This window comes from Lissotriton vulgaris, chromosome 12 (assembly GCF_964263255.1).
Source record: "Lissotriton vulgaris chromosome 12, aLisVul1.2, whole genome shotgun sequence".
NCBI lineage: Eukaryota > Metazoa > Chordata > Amphibia > Caudata > Salamandridae > Lissotriton > Lissotriton vulgaris.
The window spans coordinates 731,550,403-731,563,301 of NC_141700.1; the positions used below are offsets into that span (position 1 = coordinate 731,550,403).

Below are 12,899 nucleotides of genomic sequence, written 5' to 3' on the forward strand. Positions count from 1 at the left end.
GTGTACAGACTGAGTTGCAAGAAGTTTGCGATTTGGTAAATAAAGGTTGGCCATGTCTTAAGAATTTGAGTGTTACTGCCAAGAGGTACTGGAATGTCAAGGATGAGTTATCCTTAAAGGATGGTTTGTTGTGAAGAGGCACTAGACTTATCCCACCTTCTCTGATTAGGGAAAAAATTCTTCTCTTAGCTCACCAAGGCATATCCAAGACTGAGGATACGGTTACATTTCTGGTGGCCAGGTATCGATCTTCTGGTTGAACGAATGATTCGTGATTGCATTGAATGTAACTCGTCTGACAAGGTATGTAAAACAAGGACACAACCGATGGTTATTAGAGAAATGCCGGTACGTTGATGTAGCCTTGGACATTCTAGGTCCCATTTCATTATGGCAACGGTCAAAAGTTACGTGTTAGTCATGATGGATATGTTCTCACGATGGCCAGAGATAAAAATAACCCAAAATATTGAGACCAAAGATGTAGTCAAATTTTTACGAGATGTTTTTGGTAGGGAAGGTTTCCCTGAAACTATCCTTACAGATAATGGTGTGCAACTGGTATCAAAAGAAATGGAGGATTTCCTGGCAAGCAAAGGTATTAAACACAAGCGTTGTTCACTTTACCATCCGGAATGTAACGGTATGGTAGAGAGGTTCAATCGCGTACTTAAGGAGTCTATTCAGATCTCTAAAGACCAGGGCTCGGATTCGAAAAAATAACCTGATGGACAGGGTAATGATTTATAGAGTTACACCACATTCCACCACAGGTGATATTCCTTTTGTGCTTTTCCGAGGTCGCATCCCAAACACTTCTATATTTCAAAGTTGGATGAGAAATTTAGGGGTGGAAACAGGGAATCATAGCAAGGATTAAGTTCATTGAAGCAGGAGTTGAAGTCGATTATGAGGAAAGAAAACTTTGATAGAAGACATGCAGTTGCTCATACCAAAGTGTGTGTTGGGGATCGGGTAAGAGTTCGTCTTCCACTTAGATCTTCTTGGCTAAAGTTTTCTTCCCCCTTTTATGTCACAAAACTCTTCCATAATGCTGTTAAACTAAATGATGGAAGGATTTGGAATTTGAATCGAATTGCTTCATTTTCAGGTTCTGCTGGAAAGACTTTACCAAATAGCAGTTTGGTTAACAAGGAGGTTCATGTCAAGTCTGATGTTCCTGTCAGGAGAAGCACACGTTTGACCCGTGCTCCTGCAATTCTCAAAGATTATATTTTGAAATAGGTTTTTTTTGTGTTTCAGGGGAAGGTGTGTGGTATCCTTCTATGTGCTATGTATGTGTGGCTCTTTCTGATTATAGAATGTTATTTGTAGAATGTCATGATGTAGTCTTGTAATGATTCTAAAGGTGGCCAGGACTCTGTCAGTTGCTGCTGCCTGCCTGTGCCTCCTGTGGATGAGATCCTTTCCTTCTTTGAAATGAATAAAGAAACCTTTTATCCATCTTGTATCTGAGATGTACTTCTTCACGGGAATCACATGGGTTAGAGGCCAGCAAGGCTAGAACAGAGTAACACATGGCTTAATAATGGTTGTCCAGGATCCTGGTGTAGAACTGTGTACAGCACTGTGCATCGACGCGCCTGCAGAAGGTGGTTTGTTTCATAATGGTTCATGTATAATTTTACTGACTTTATTCTGTGGTTTTCTGGGTGTGGTATAGAATTTACACAAAAACTGCACTTCAACAATAAATGCAACTCTAGTCTGATTTGGGACTGTCTTTGAGGGAATCGAGGTTTATAATGCAAGCAGCAGGTGAGCCAGGGTGTACGTATGGCCACTGGTACCTTGAAGCAGTGATAGTTAATAAGCTTGTGATAGTGTGATTGATAGCTGGGTAGATGGCACATTGAGCTGGGAGTTCCATGGTTTCATGGCTGAAGAAGCGTGCACCAAAAATGGGCCAAGGTCTTGCTTCCTTGGGACATGTTTCCTTCCCCAGCATGTTTACAAGTTGTAAAGGCCCCTAAATCAGCGCAGTGGTTATCACGGTCTTGTCTCCTGGGGCAAGAGAGGTCTGGAGCCATTAATACAGGTCGAGCTAGGATGGACACCTTTTTCAAAGAAGAATAACAGCCAATTTTTGTGTCTTCAGATTTTGAAAGTCAGGAGCGCATACCTCAAGGGAATATTTGCAAAATCCTCTATTACTTTATATTATGGTAATTCTGCCTCTAGCTGCTTTAACAATCATTTAGGAATAGTTTAGGCAGTGCTAAAATACCTTTGAATGATGTCTCCATTTATCTGCTGTTAAGTTAAAGATTCAAAAGGAAAAAATACATTTTTGCTTATTTTTACGATTTGTTTTTAATAGTCTCAACATTAAACTAGTGGCTATGCTGGTAGAATAATGGCCAGATACAACTGGGGGCGATGAGCTCCCAGCTTTATGAGAGGACTACTGTCAAATAAAACGAAAAATAAATCCTGGACCAAGTACATCAGGGCACCATGCAGCCTAGAATTCAATTGGATTCCTCTAGTCAAAGGCAGACAAATCAGGTTTACCCTGTCACAACATCCTAAACCACTCTAGAGTGTAACTCAACACATGCAGCAGGTTCAGCCTGCACATTACAAGGGCAGCACAGGGCAGGACCCACTCACCGACACTGATGCTTGCAAAGGACATCACTGCTGTGATGACTGCCCCAGACACTGCAAAGGAGAAGAGAAAATCAGGTTAAAGAAAGTTAGGTCTGGGGACAACATCCAAGCTCTTATAAGCCCCTCTGTATTTAAAGCATGCTCTGTACTGCAATCCCACCTAAAGAATCCCAGACCCGCCCACTTATCCCAAACAACAACTCATTCCCCAACCCATGCCCCGCAATGATGTAGATTCACCAAAATGCCAGTGGTAGCAAGATTTACGTCACGCACCCTTCAAACCCAATGACATCACAGTGCTTGCCCATAGCCCCACAATACCCCCCCCACCTCCGATTAGCTACTGAGGGGTAGGGGAAGGCAAGGAGGGAAAGTTAGAAAAAAGTCAGGGCTCCTTGCAGCTCAATTTACTTTTTGATCCTACATTTTGTTCCAGAGACCAGGGTTTGCTTGGGTAGCGCAAAGGGGACCAAAGGCCAGGATACGGTGACACGGGTAGCAGCGGCTACCCCTTTATTCACATCCATGGGCGGAATCCTCCACCTGCTTAAACAGGGGGAATTATAAAGTTGTCATTACCCGGGCTGCAGGCACCCTTCTTCATATTCACGCCCTGGTTTATCATGCAATGAACAGTGCCCAAGCTCTAGTCTATGTAATCTGATTAATCGTCATTTAGGCAAGGCAACTGGAGGAATAATCTTTGGGTCACTTACGAGCTGCATCATTGCTCATCTAGAGGTGATGTTATTGTTACCTTTACTCTTGTTGCAGGAACCAGTGGGCTGGAGTCCCTCTGAGCAGACAAAATGGCAAAACAATGTATTTACAGTCAGAAAGATCACCTCTGCTGGCACTGAATATATCTAATTTAATTAAATGTACCCTTTCCTTCTGAGGCAGCTAGTGTCTGAAACCATTGATTACCCAGAAGACCTGTTCGCTCCTTTGCTCTGGTGGTTTTGGGGATTTCTTGAACACATTAATGCACCATACACTGCTACACCAGCAAATCCGCCCACACTCCTATATTGTCTGGTATTGGATCTACAACTCAATTGTAGTTTATTATAATTTCTTTATTTTTTTTTTAAACACACATGGACCCATGTTTTCCTCTGAAAGATTTCAGTAAATTTCTGAACCACTGATTGCTTTAGATTGATTGTTATTTGTTTGAAATTGAATCCCAGGGAGCATTTATTTATATCTTTACAAGTCAGAAAGAGACACTCTGTATAAAAGGTAACAGATGAGAATTTACCAAACTGAGAAACTTTACTAATCTCTATATTTGGGATGATTTGCAAAGTCTCTTTCATCTCAACTTCTCCCATCAAACGCTGCTGCTGGTTGTCTTGGAGGACATTAATGCATAGAGTGCCCTCACACAACTAATTGGCTATAGCGTTAGGGAAGTAGCTATTAAATAAGCAAGTTATAAAAAGCCTCCTGGACTCTTCAAAGGAATTTGTAAATTAACCCTGGAATCCTATTTGCCCGAGTTATTAGGAAAGGAACAATCTGGTTTTGTTAAGGGTCGCCTTATTACAGACCATACTCGTTTATTTTTTGACATCCTGTCCAAATCCTTCCATGGCTCACATTCCTTGGCAGCAATAGCCTTAGGTGCATAAAAAGCGTTTGATAGAGTGGAATGGCCTTACCTATTTCCCACACTTAAGTGGTTTGGCTTTGGTCCTAAAATTATTTCTTAAATATCAATTTTATACACTAATCGACAAGAAGCAGTGTGTGCAAACGGTGGTACATCTTCTTACTTTAATTTAGGTAGAGGTGTCTGACAGGGTTGTCCACTGTCCCCGTTCCTTTTCAACTTAGCCTTAGACCTTTTTTTATTATCAAGAATCCATCAATATAAATATATTCTTGGATTTCACTTTAAAGATACTCAAATTAAATTGGCAGCTTACGCTGATGATGTATTATTTATTTCACAACCTCAGACCTCTCCCCCGCATTCCTACAAGAAGTGTATTCCTTTGCAGCGGTCTCTGGATATAAATTAAATAAAGATCAATGTAAAATCTTACCTTTAACAAAATATACTTTCAAAGACGATTTCTTTATCTCCAACTTCACATGTAGCCCATAAGTATTTAGGCTTACAGTTTAACCCCTTCCACACTCATGACGAGCCCAGCTCGTCATGGAGCAGGGCGCTCGCACGCTGATGACGAGCTGGGCTCGTCATGGATAAAGGAAAATAGCAATTCCCAGCACAGCAGGGGAAAACGCCTAGCAGCCAAGGTGTTAAGCCTTCTATTTCAGGTACAATTTCACGTTGGATGGAAAGTTGTACACAGAGAATGTCCTCTTTGACCATTAGATGGCACCCTTTATACCCATCTTGATGGGGCCGTTTAGACACCATAAAGATGAGGTTGTCCCCTATAAATATCTACATAATTTCCAATATCCCAGTTTCTATTCCCTTAAATTTTTTCAAGAAAATGAACTCTATATTATCCCCTTTTCTATGGAGTAATAAAAAATTGTATAGGTCTTTATCAAAATGGACTCCTCCAAAGCCAGTAGGTGGTTTCCCCGATTTCCCTACATACCACAAATCTTTTTTACTTTGTCAAGAGTTGAGATGGCTCTCTGAGTCTCTCGTGGATTGTCCTCTTTGGGCTGAACTTGAACCATTTTTTTAGCTCTCCTTTCAAGAATATTTACCTTTCTCTCACAAACCACAATCTTTATCTACTCCAGTACTTAAACACCCATCAAAAATATTGATACCTAACTCTCCGCTAGATTCTATGGATTGGACTTCTCTCTCCAGATCCACAATATGGCATAACATGATATTGATACGTGCCAGGCCTTTCTATTGGAAATCATGGAGGCAAAAAGGTTTATTCTGGATACATCAACTGTATATACAAGATGAGATTATGTCTCTCGCAAGCTAGTAGACTCTTTGGCCTACCTACATCTTTCCAACCTAAATATCTCCTTCTGAAACAAGCCATTTTAAATGCTCAAGCCCAATACATACTCCGAAACCCTCCTACTGATCCTACTTCCTCTCCGGTCAACAAATTACATATTCTTTTACGCATTAACCACAAAGCCTCTTATTTATAATTATTACATACTTCCTGTAATAATGTAAATGTAAATGTACAGGAATTTATATAGCGCAAATCACCACTGGTTTCTAAGCGCTTGCTTAGGGAACCAGTCCTGGTATTCCCCTGTGAGATAAGATCAGAGGAGACGGAAATAAAAACACAGGGAGTGTGAGCTTACAGGCGGATTAACCAAGTTTTAATCCTTCTTCTAAACGGGAGGAGTTCAGTGAGGTGCCTAATCTCGACAGGGAGAGTATTCCATAGTCTGGCAGCTGCCACCTCAAAGGATCTACCTCCGGCTCTGACTTTCCTGAATCTGGGTACGACTACCAGTTTGGCCTCAGAGGATCGAAGCGGTCTGGTTGGAGTGTACAAGGCAAATTTTGATTGTAAAGGGGCTGGGCCAGTTCCATGGAGAGCCTTAAAGACTATGCAGAGGGCCTTAAATTGTACCCTCTGTCTTATAGGTAGCCAGTGCAGTTTTGCCAGGGTGGATGGTCCATGAGATCTTCTCCGAAGCCCCAGAGCCAGGTTAGCAGCTGCTGATTGGACCCTCTGGAGCCTGTCCAACAGGAACTCAGGGGACCCAAGCAGGAGGGCATTACAATAGTCCAACCTGCTAAGGATGGTACATCTAACCACTTGGGCGCAGGCATGGGTAGGTAGGAGGGGCAGAACTTTCCTTAGGGAACGAAGGATGGCAAAACAACAGGCAGACGTGTTTTGAAAGCCAAGAGTGTGGGGTGAATTAGACCAACCACATTGCACCGCCCCTGGAGCTCTTCAACAAAATGCCAAAGAGCAGAATGTATGCCTCCAAGACACCCTGGAGGAAGAAGTGAGAAATATCCAAGCCATGTAAGCTTTTTGTTTATTGGCAGGTACCACAAAATGGAGAGGATATCAACCCATTAAAACCTTCGAGCGTTGGAGAAAGAAATCAGAGATTGCCACCAATGACCTGAAGGATAGCAATAACTAGAACACCTTACAGACAGAAACAGCAGGCGTGTGCCTGCCAGCAGCTGTATCCTGGGGACAGATGTGGGAAAATCTCAGCAACACAATTTGGCATTTGAGATGAGATGGTGACAGCTGCCAGAACCCATTAGATAGTTCGCCCGCCATCCCGTGTGCCAATAGACTGGCAGAGTGCATTGCCAGGACGGTAGACAGTGTCCACCAGCCCCACGTGACCACAGATTGTAAGGCAACGTGCATAGCCAGGACTGTAGACAGTGCCCACTAGCCCCGCATGACCACAGACAGAGTGTGTAAGACAGCGTGCATAGCCAGGACGGTGGACAGTGTCCGCAAGCTCTGCGATCTCATAGCCAGGGGGAATAAGGCAGAGTGTACAGCCAGTACTGGAGTGTTCACCAGCCAAGAATGCCATTGCCACCAGAGTGTAATTTTGGGACTGTACTCACACAGTATAGTTGTGCATGGAGGCTGCCCTCGCCACCCTCTCGCTTCTTCTGGTCTCACCTTAGACTCCAACTTTCACTCTCCAGGAAAAAAACAGCTTTCACGTGAAACAGACCCCACAGGTGGACAAGTGACAGTTTTTCTTAGAGAAAGTTCTGCAGGTGAGGGGTTGGAAAACAAAGAGCTCCATGGGATCCAGGGCAGCTGCCTCACGGCGAGTAGTGGCACATCACAGCCTCCCCGCTTCGGACACCACACCCCAAGTTGGCTCAACCCGCCGTCCCAAACTGAACATGACATCAGGCAGCAAACATGGAACTCTGGCTTGAAATGCTCCTGCCTGCTGAAAAAAAGAAAATAAATTCCTTGTACAGCGCCGTGGTAAGAGACGTTCCACTGTTGTGCTGCTGGGCTGTGCTGCTCCCGATGCCGTGAGATATGAGTCGTGAGCAGCACTCCACCTGCCGCGAGCAGCCCTCCGTCTGCGCTGAGGCGGTGAGAGATGCGTCGCGAGCTGCCCTCCGCCTGCCGAGAGAAGCCCTCCGTCTGCACAGCTCTCCACCTGCCTCGAGCAGCCCTCCGTCTGCGCTGAGGCGGTGAGAGATGCGTCGCGAGCTGCCCTCCGCCTGCCGTGAGAAGCCCTCCGTCTGCACAGCTCTCCACCTGCCGCGAGCAGCCCTCCGTATGCACGGAGGTCGTGAGAGATGTGTGAGGGCACAACTCTGTGCCACCCTTCTGCAGAGTAGGGCGGGCGAGACAACATAATCTGTACGTGCAGACAACAGGACAAACCGGACTCCTGAATACCCTAGTACCACAATCATTTTAAAATTGTGCCCCTAAATTTTGTGTAAGTTGCAACCACCCCTGTGGCACCACCCACGTTACACCACTTCATCAGGGTCCTCCCCGTGAATTAGGCCCAGCCGTGCCTCTAAAGGGGAATAGGACGAACATTATGGCTGAAGACCAGATGGGAGAGGGCAGTGAGCTCCCTCCCAACATGAGAGACTGATGGCTCTCCCAGTTAGCCCCCTGTTCAACAGGCGGAGAGTACAAGAGTACCATGGTGCTTCATCGTTCTGTTCCAGTTCACCCTTGGATGGACTCTATATTGCATCCTGGAGATCTCTGCCAAGGGCAGCCTTCCTTAAGAAGAAAGTTTGCATGATGTTTAGAAAGATCGGCACCACATCAAGCGAATGTCAGGAAGATGTTAGCTTTTAAGTCAATGGGCGCACCCAGAGTTCATGGGATACTCTTGTTCAGCTGTATAGTTGTGTTTCTTGTGGGCTGTGAGGCTGTCTGGTAATCGGTTGCGGAGCCATTTCTTCTCCACCTTCCGAGAGGTGTGCTTGGAGGTCCAGAGGTCCTCGGTAAACCATGCGGCTTTCTTGTTGGTGTGGTTGGTTGCTCTGGGTCTTCCTTCCTTCCTAGGACCGGTTTTTGGCATTACAGCCGTCTTCAGCCAGGCTTGCTTGAATCCAGTGGCAAACACTCACATGCCTGAACTGGGGTGGCAGAGTGAGCTAAAGAACGGTGATGGATTAAACCCAGATCTGTTGACTGGGTGTGAGTGTTTGATTGGTTCAGATGCTCCGTCCATCACCACCCCCTTTTGTACCGCTTTGTTCGCCATAAGTTGGCAGGGTATGCTCAGACGCGAGTCCCTTGCTCACTTTGCAACTGGATTCAAGCAAGCCTGGCTGAAGACGGTTGTAATGCCAGAAACCGGTCCTAGGAAGCTTGTTTCCGGTCCAGGGAAGGCATGGCTTGGCAGTTCAGGCTGGACTGTTTCCATGAGGCACAGGGTCAGACTGATTTGCCTAGGGCCATGTCTGAACTGTCCGCATATGGGGTGGAGATCAGGCCAAACATTTGTATTATAAGAACAAGAATCTTCTGTAGGTGCTGAAGAAGGGCGAGAGGTTTTAACACTTGGCCACTCCACATGGAAGTTTGCCTGCATCAGAGGAGAAAGGCGCCACATGCTGTGAGGAATGGTAGGACTCATAAGTGGACAAAACCCTAGATGTTCATGTTCTTCTGTCTGGAAATAAAATGGGTTGGTTGACTGTGTCTAAAGTTTCCAAGAGCCCGGGTAGAACAAGAATATTTAGCATAACAAGTGTGTGCCAAGTGGAGATTAGCTGCTTCAGTTCTATTTGTGCAGCAGCCCACGCGGATAGGGCCAGGCAGAGTATGGAATGTGTTGCAAGCATTGGAACAGCTTTCTGTACAAAAATGTTCAAGAGTTTGGGATTTTGGGATGAGTCTGCATTTGGTCAGGTCATGAAATCACTGTACCTCTGCCTCATTGCTCTCAGTGACCCTCAGATTGCAGTATAAGTGCCTCACCTGTATATCACTATATCATCCACAAGGTCCTTCAAGTTATCAGCATTTATGTATCACTCATGCCAATGTCTGGGGCATTTAGGGCCAGATGAACGAAAGCTTTTATCATTTCTTAACAAGCCAAATGGCAATTTCGGTCCATTAAGAAATGCAAAACAGCTATTTTATATGTACAAAGGCCAAACAACTGTCACAATTTGAGTTTTCTACAATTTGAGTTTTCTACCAAGTAGATATTGTGATTTAGGAAACACAAATAAGGATGACCCATTTGAGGGAGGAGGAGCCAAGAGGGGAGGAGGAGCCAAGATGGCCGCGGAGACGGACGTGTAGCCTCCCGGCTCCTCGAGCCTTTGTTTCCCGCACAGCAATCCTGCTTACTATCCTGCTCCTGTGTACCAGCGGGATGTTTAGGGAAGTTTCCTGACCCCGTTGGTGTCCCTCCGGTGTTCCTACCTGCCCGGCAACCTGAGAAATTGTCGAAATGCATGCAGGCGACGACTCTAGCCCTGGACCCGGGACCTGCGATACAAAGCGCCGCCTGTGACTGCCGTGGCTGCAGGGGCCGATCACTTTGGAGCGGCGCTGCCATACTGAGCTGGCCGAATGGATATCTGGCCTTTACGCCGGTCGCTTGTGTGAATGTGACTGCCTGCCGATTGGGAGCCTGCATTGCCGCTTCCCACTGCGGAACGCTGAACGATAGCCGCTTGTTGCTTTTCCAGCATCGGAAGCGCCCCGGCAGCCGGGACTCCCTCATTCCCTCGCCTCTCCTGAGCCGATCGGAGAAGAGCCCCCCCCACTGTATGCAGCCTGCGACTGCGGACCTGTCCTGTCCCGAAGGAGCTGCCCGTCTCCTCCTGACGCCGATTCTGCCTGCAATCACTGTTTGCTCTGACGGCGGGACCACGAAGGCTGGCTCACCTATAGTAATGGCGGACGGCGCCCTGGCTCCTGCCCGATATATCCGGCTTGCACCCGGTCGGGGAGCTGAACTGGCTGAAGCGTCTCGTACCACGGAGGCAATGGAAGATCAATCGCCAATTACCCTTGCCTCTGTTCTCCTGGCTCTTACTCGACTGAGGGGTGAGTGGTATGCGAGCTCGCGACTGCTTGAGGAGAAGCTGGATGGCTGTCTGTCTGGATCGGACTATATTTTGCCCGTCCTCTCTCCCTGCTCCATTGAACAGCCTCCGCCGTTCCCTGTCTGTGAAACATTGTTGCCGGGGAAGTGTGACATTGATCAACAGCTTCGCGATGTCATGGAGGGAGAGGTACATTCTACCCGCCTCTGTACTGCTACAATGTCTCTTTCCCCAACACGGAGCACAACCTCGCCCACGGAGTTCAAGAGGCCGCTGCTGCAATATCTGACTATCCTGGCCGACTGTGCCTACTTATTGGGGACATCGCTAACTCCCGCACTGTGTAGTGTTATTGCTTTTGACACGCAGCTCCATTTATGTGTTGACTCTGTCTGGGACTGGCGACATCTATTCTGCCCTCGGGCACTTCTTTATTACCGAGTGTGGCCATTTTGTTTCTTTGTTCTTGTTGGGGCGGGCTCTCCCTTTCTCTTCGCAATTGCTGGCTTTTCAAGAGGGGCGGGCGCAGGGGGGTGTCCCAGATCGGGCCAGGGCTAGGTCTTAATTAGTGGGATGGACGCATGGGCGGGCGGGGACTAGGTTGGGACTGTTCATTGTTTGCTTTACTTGCGCAATTAGAATTGACCCTCCCCATATGCAGTTCTGCTTGCTAATTCAGTTTTGCTTTTGATAATTGGGGCGGGGATGCTTAGACGGCTAATGGTGACCGGGAGTATGTGAAAGTGACCTCCTCCCGATTTTTCTGAGAGTTGAAGATTAGAATTCTCTTTTCTCACTCTCTGTATCTTGGATATTATGGTATTCTTTTCCTTTCTTACTTCTTTCTTCTTCTCGCTGTATTTCGGGTTTATTGGGCGACAGACACACTGCTGGGGGGGTACGCCATAGCCTCTGCATGCGTGTAGGGTGGGGGGTTAGCATTTTAGTTTTGGTTTCGGTTCTATGGTGCCTTATTTTTTCCTTCTTCACTTTTGTTTTTCCTTTCTTCGGTCTTGGTCCGTGTCTAGTCATGCTAGGGGATGGGTGGCGGCGGTTGTTGGGTGGGATGTTAGGACTGATACCTTGCTGTAGTCATTGTACGCTGCCATGCCGCCTGGGTGGGGACTTGATTGTTGGGTTTTTAGATTGTATGATGTATTGTAGTCATAGTCATGTCCCACCTGCACGGACTCTGCCTCCTTCATTTCTTTTTTTTTCTTTTATGATTCAGAAAAAGTACGTATTGAATTCAATAGTTGCAAGAAAAATTTAAAATTAACCTTCACTGATCCTGGGACATGGTGATACGATGTTTTACAGTGTAACTCTTGAATACTTGCCGATGGTACTACGTATTGCTGTGTCGCCGACTTGCACGCACTGTTGTTTCCTGTATTTTCGTGGCCGGCCTGATGGTTGTGGGCCCGTATTTGTTCTTTCTTAATGCACAATAAAGGTTTACAAAAATTAAAAAAATAAATAAATAAGGATGACCCATTTGTAATTCCTAAAGCACATGTACAAAGAATTTCCTAAATGCGAATTGGGCATTTTGGAAATGCATTCACCAACAACTCAAAGTCGATGGTAACCATGTGCAAAATGTAAAAAAATCTTTTTTTAATGTCGCATGAAGCGCACATATGCCCCTACGACATATGATCATTTACATGTGCAGAACTAAGTTCGGGATGCCTCAAGGGGGGGCCTTAATCTCAGAGGCAACCTTGGGTTTGGAATTCCTAAATTGCAATTTTCAATTAGGAAATCGCAGTTTAGGAAATTCAAACCATTTCATATTTGGCCAATAGGTGGAAATGCAACAGAATTTTTTATGATATACTAATAACGCTTCCAACATTTTAGGAATCATTATTAGGAATTCACAAATTTTGTACATACCATTTTGTGATTCCTAAAAAGCGATTCCTGTGGAATCACTATTTAGGAAATGCAAAATAGGGAATTTAATATATCTGACCCTTACTCCTGTACGTGGGCATTACAGAGATCACCAATCATCATGCCTTTTGCACTTGTGAGTCACTGACGTCGCCCGCGGAGGCATTGACACCATGTGTCATCACGGATATCCAACCAGCCACTTATCTTCACCACTGCAAAAACAACAGTTGATGGACAAAATGCAGACCAATGTCATACATTCACCCCAGTACAGAGATCTGGGCCTAAATCCATCATTGTTTTGCTCACCATGCCAATCTAGTTTGAACCCAGCCATATGCAAATCAGTCTTGACCCTGTGCCCCATGGAACAGTCCAGCCCGAA

At 45.8% G+C, this 12,899-nt stretch overlaps 1 protein-coding gene across 2 annotated transcripts in view; it reads right to left on the reverse strand.

Annotated features, from left to right (window-relative positions):
- Positions 1-12,899, reverse strand: part of LOC147678416 (transmembrane protein 272-like) — a 93,882-nt gene that overhangs the window by 43,236 nt on the left and 37,747 nt on the right. For both annotated transcript variants that reach the window (XM_086946007.1, XM_086946008.1), the window contains exon 3: positions 2,635-2,685. In XM_086946007.1, coding sequence (XP_086802133.1) covers positions 2,635-2,685 — 51 coding nt within the window. The remainder of the gene's footprint in view (positions 1-2,634; positions 2,686-12,899) is intronic.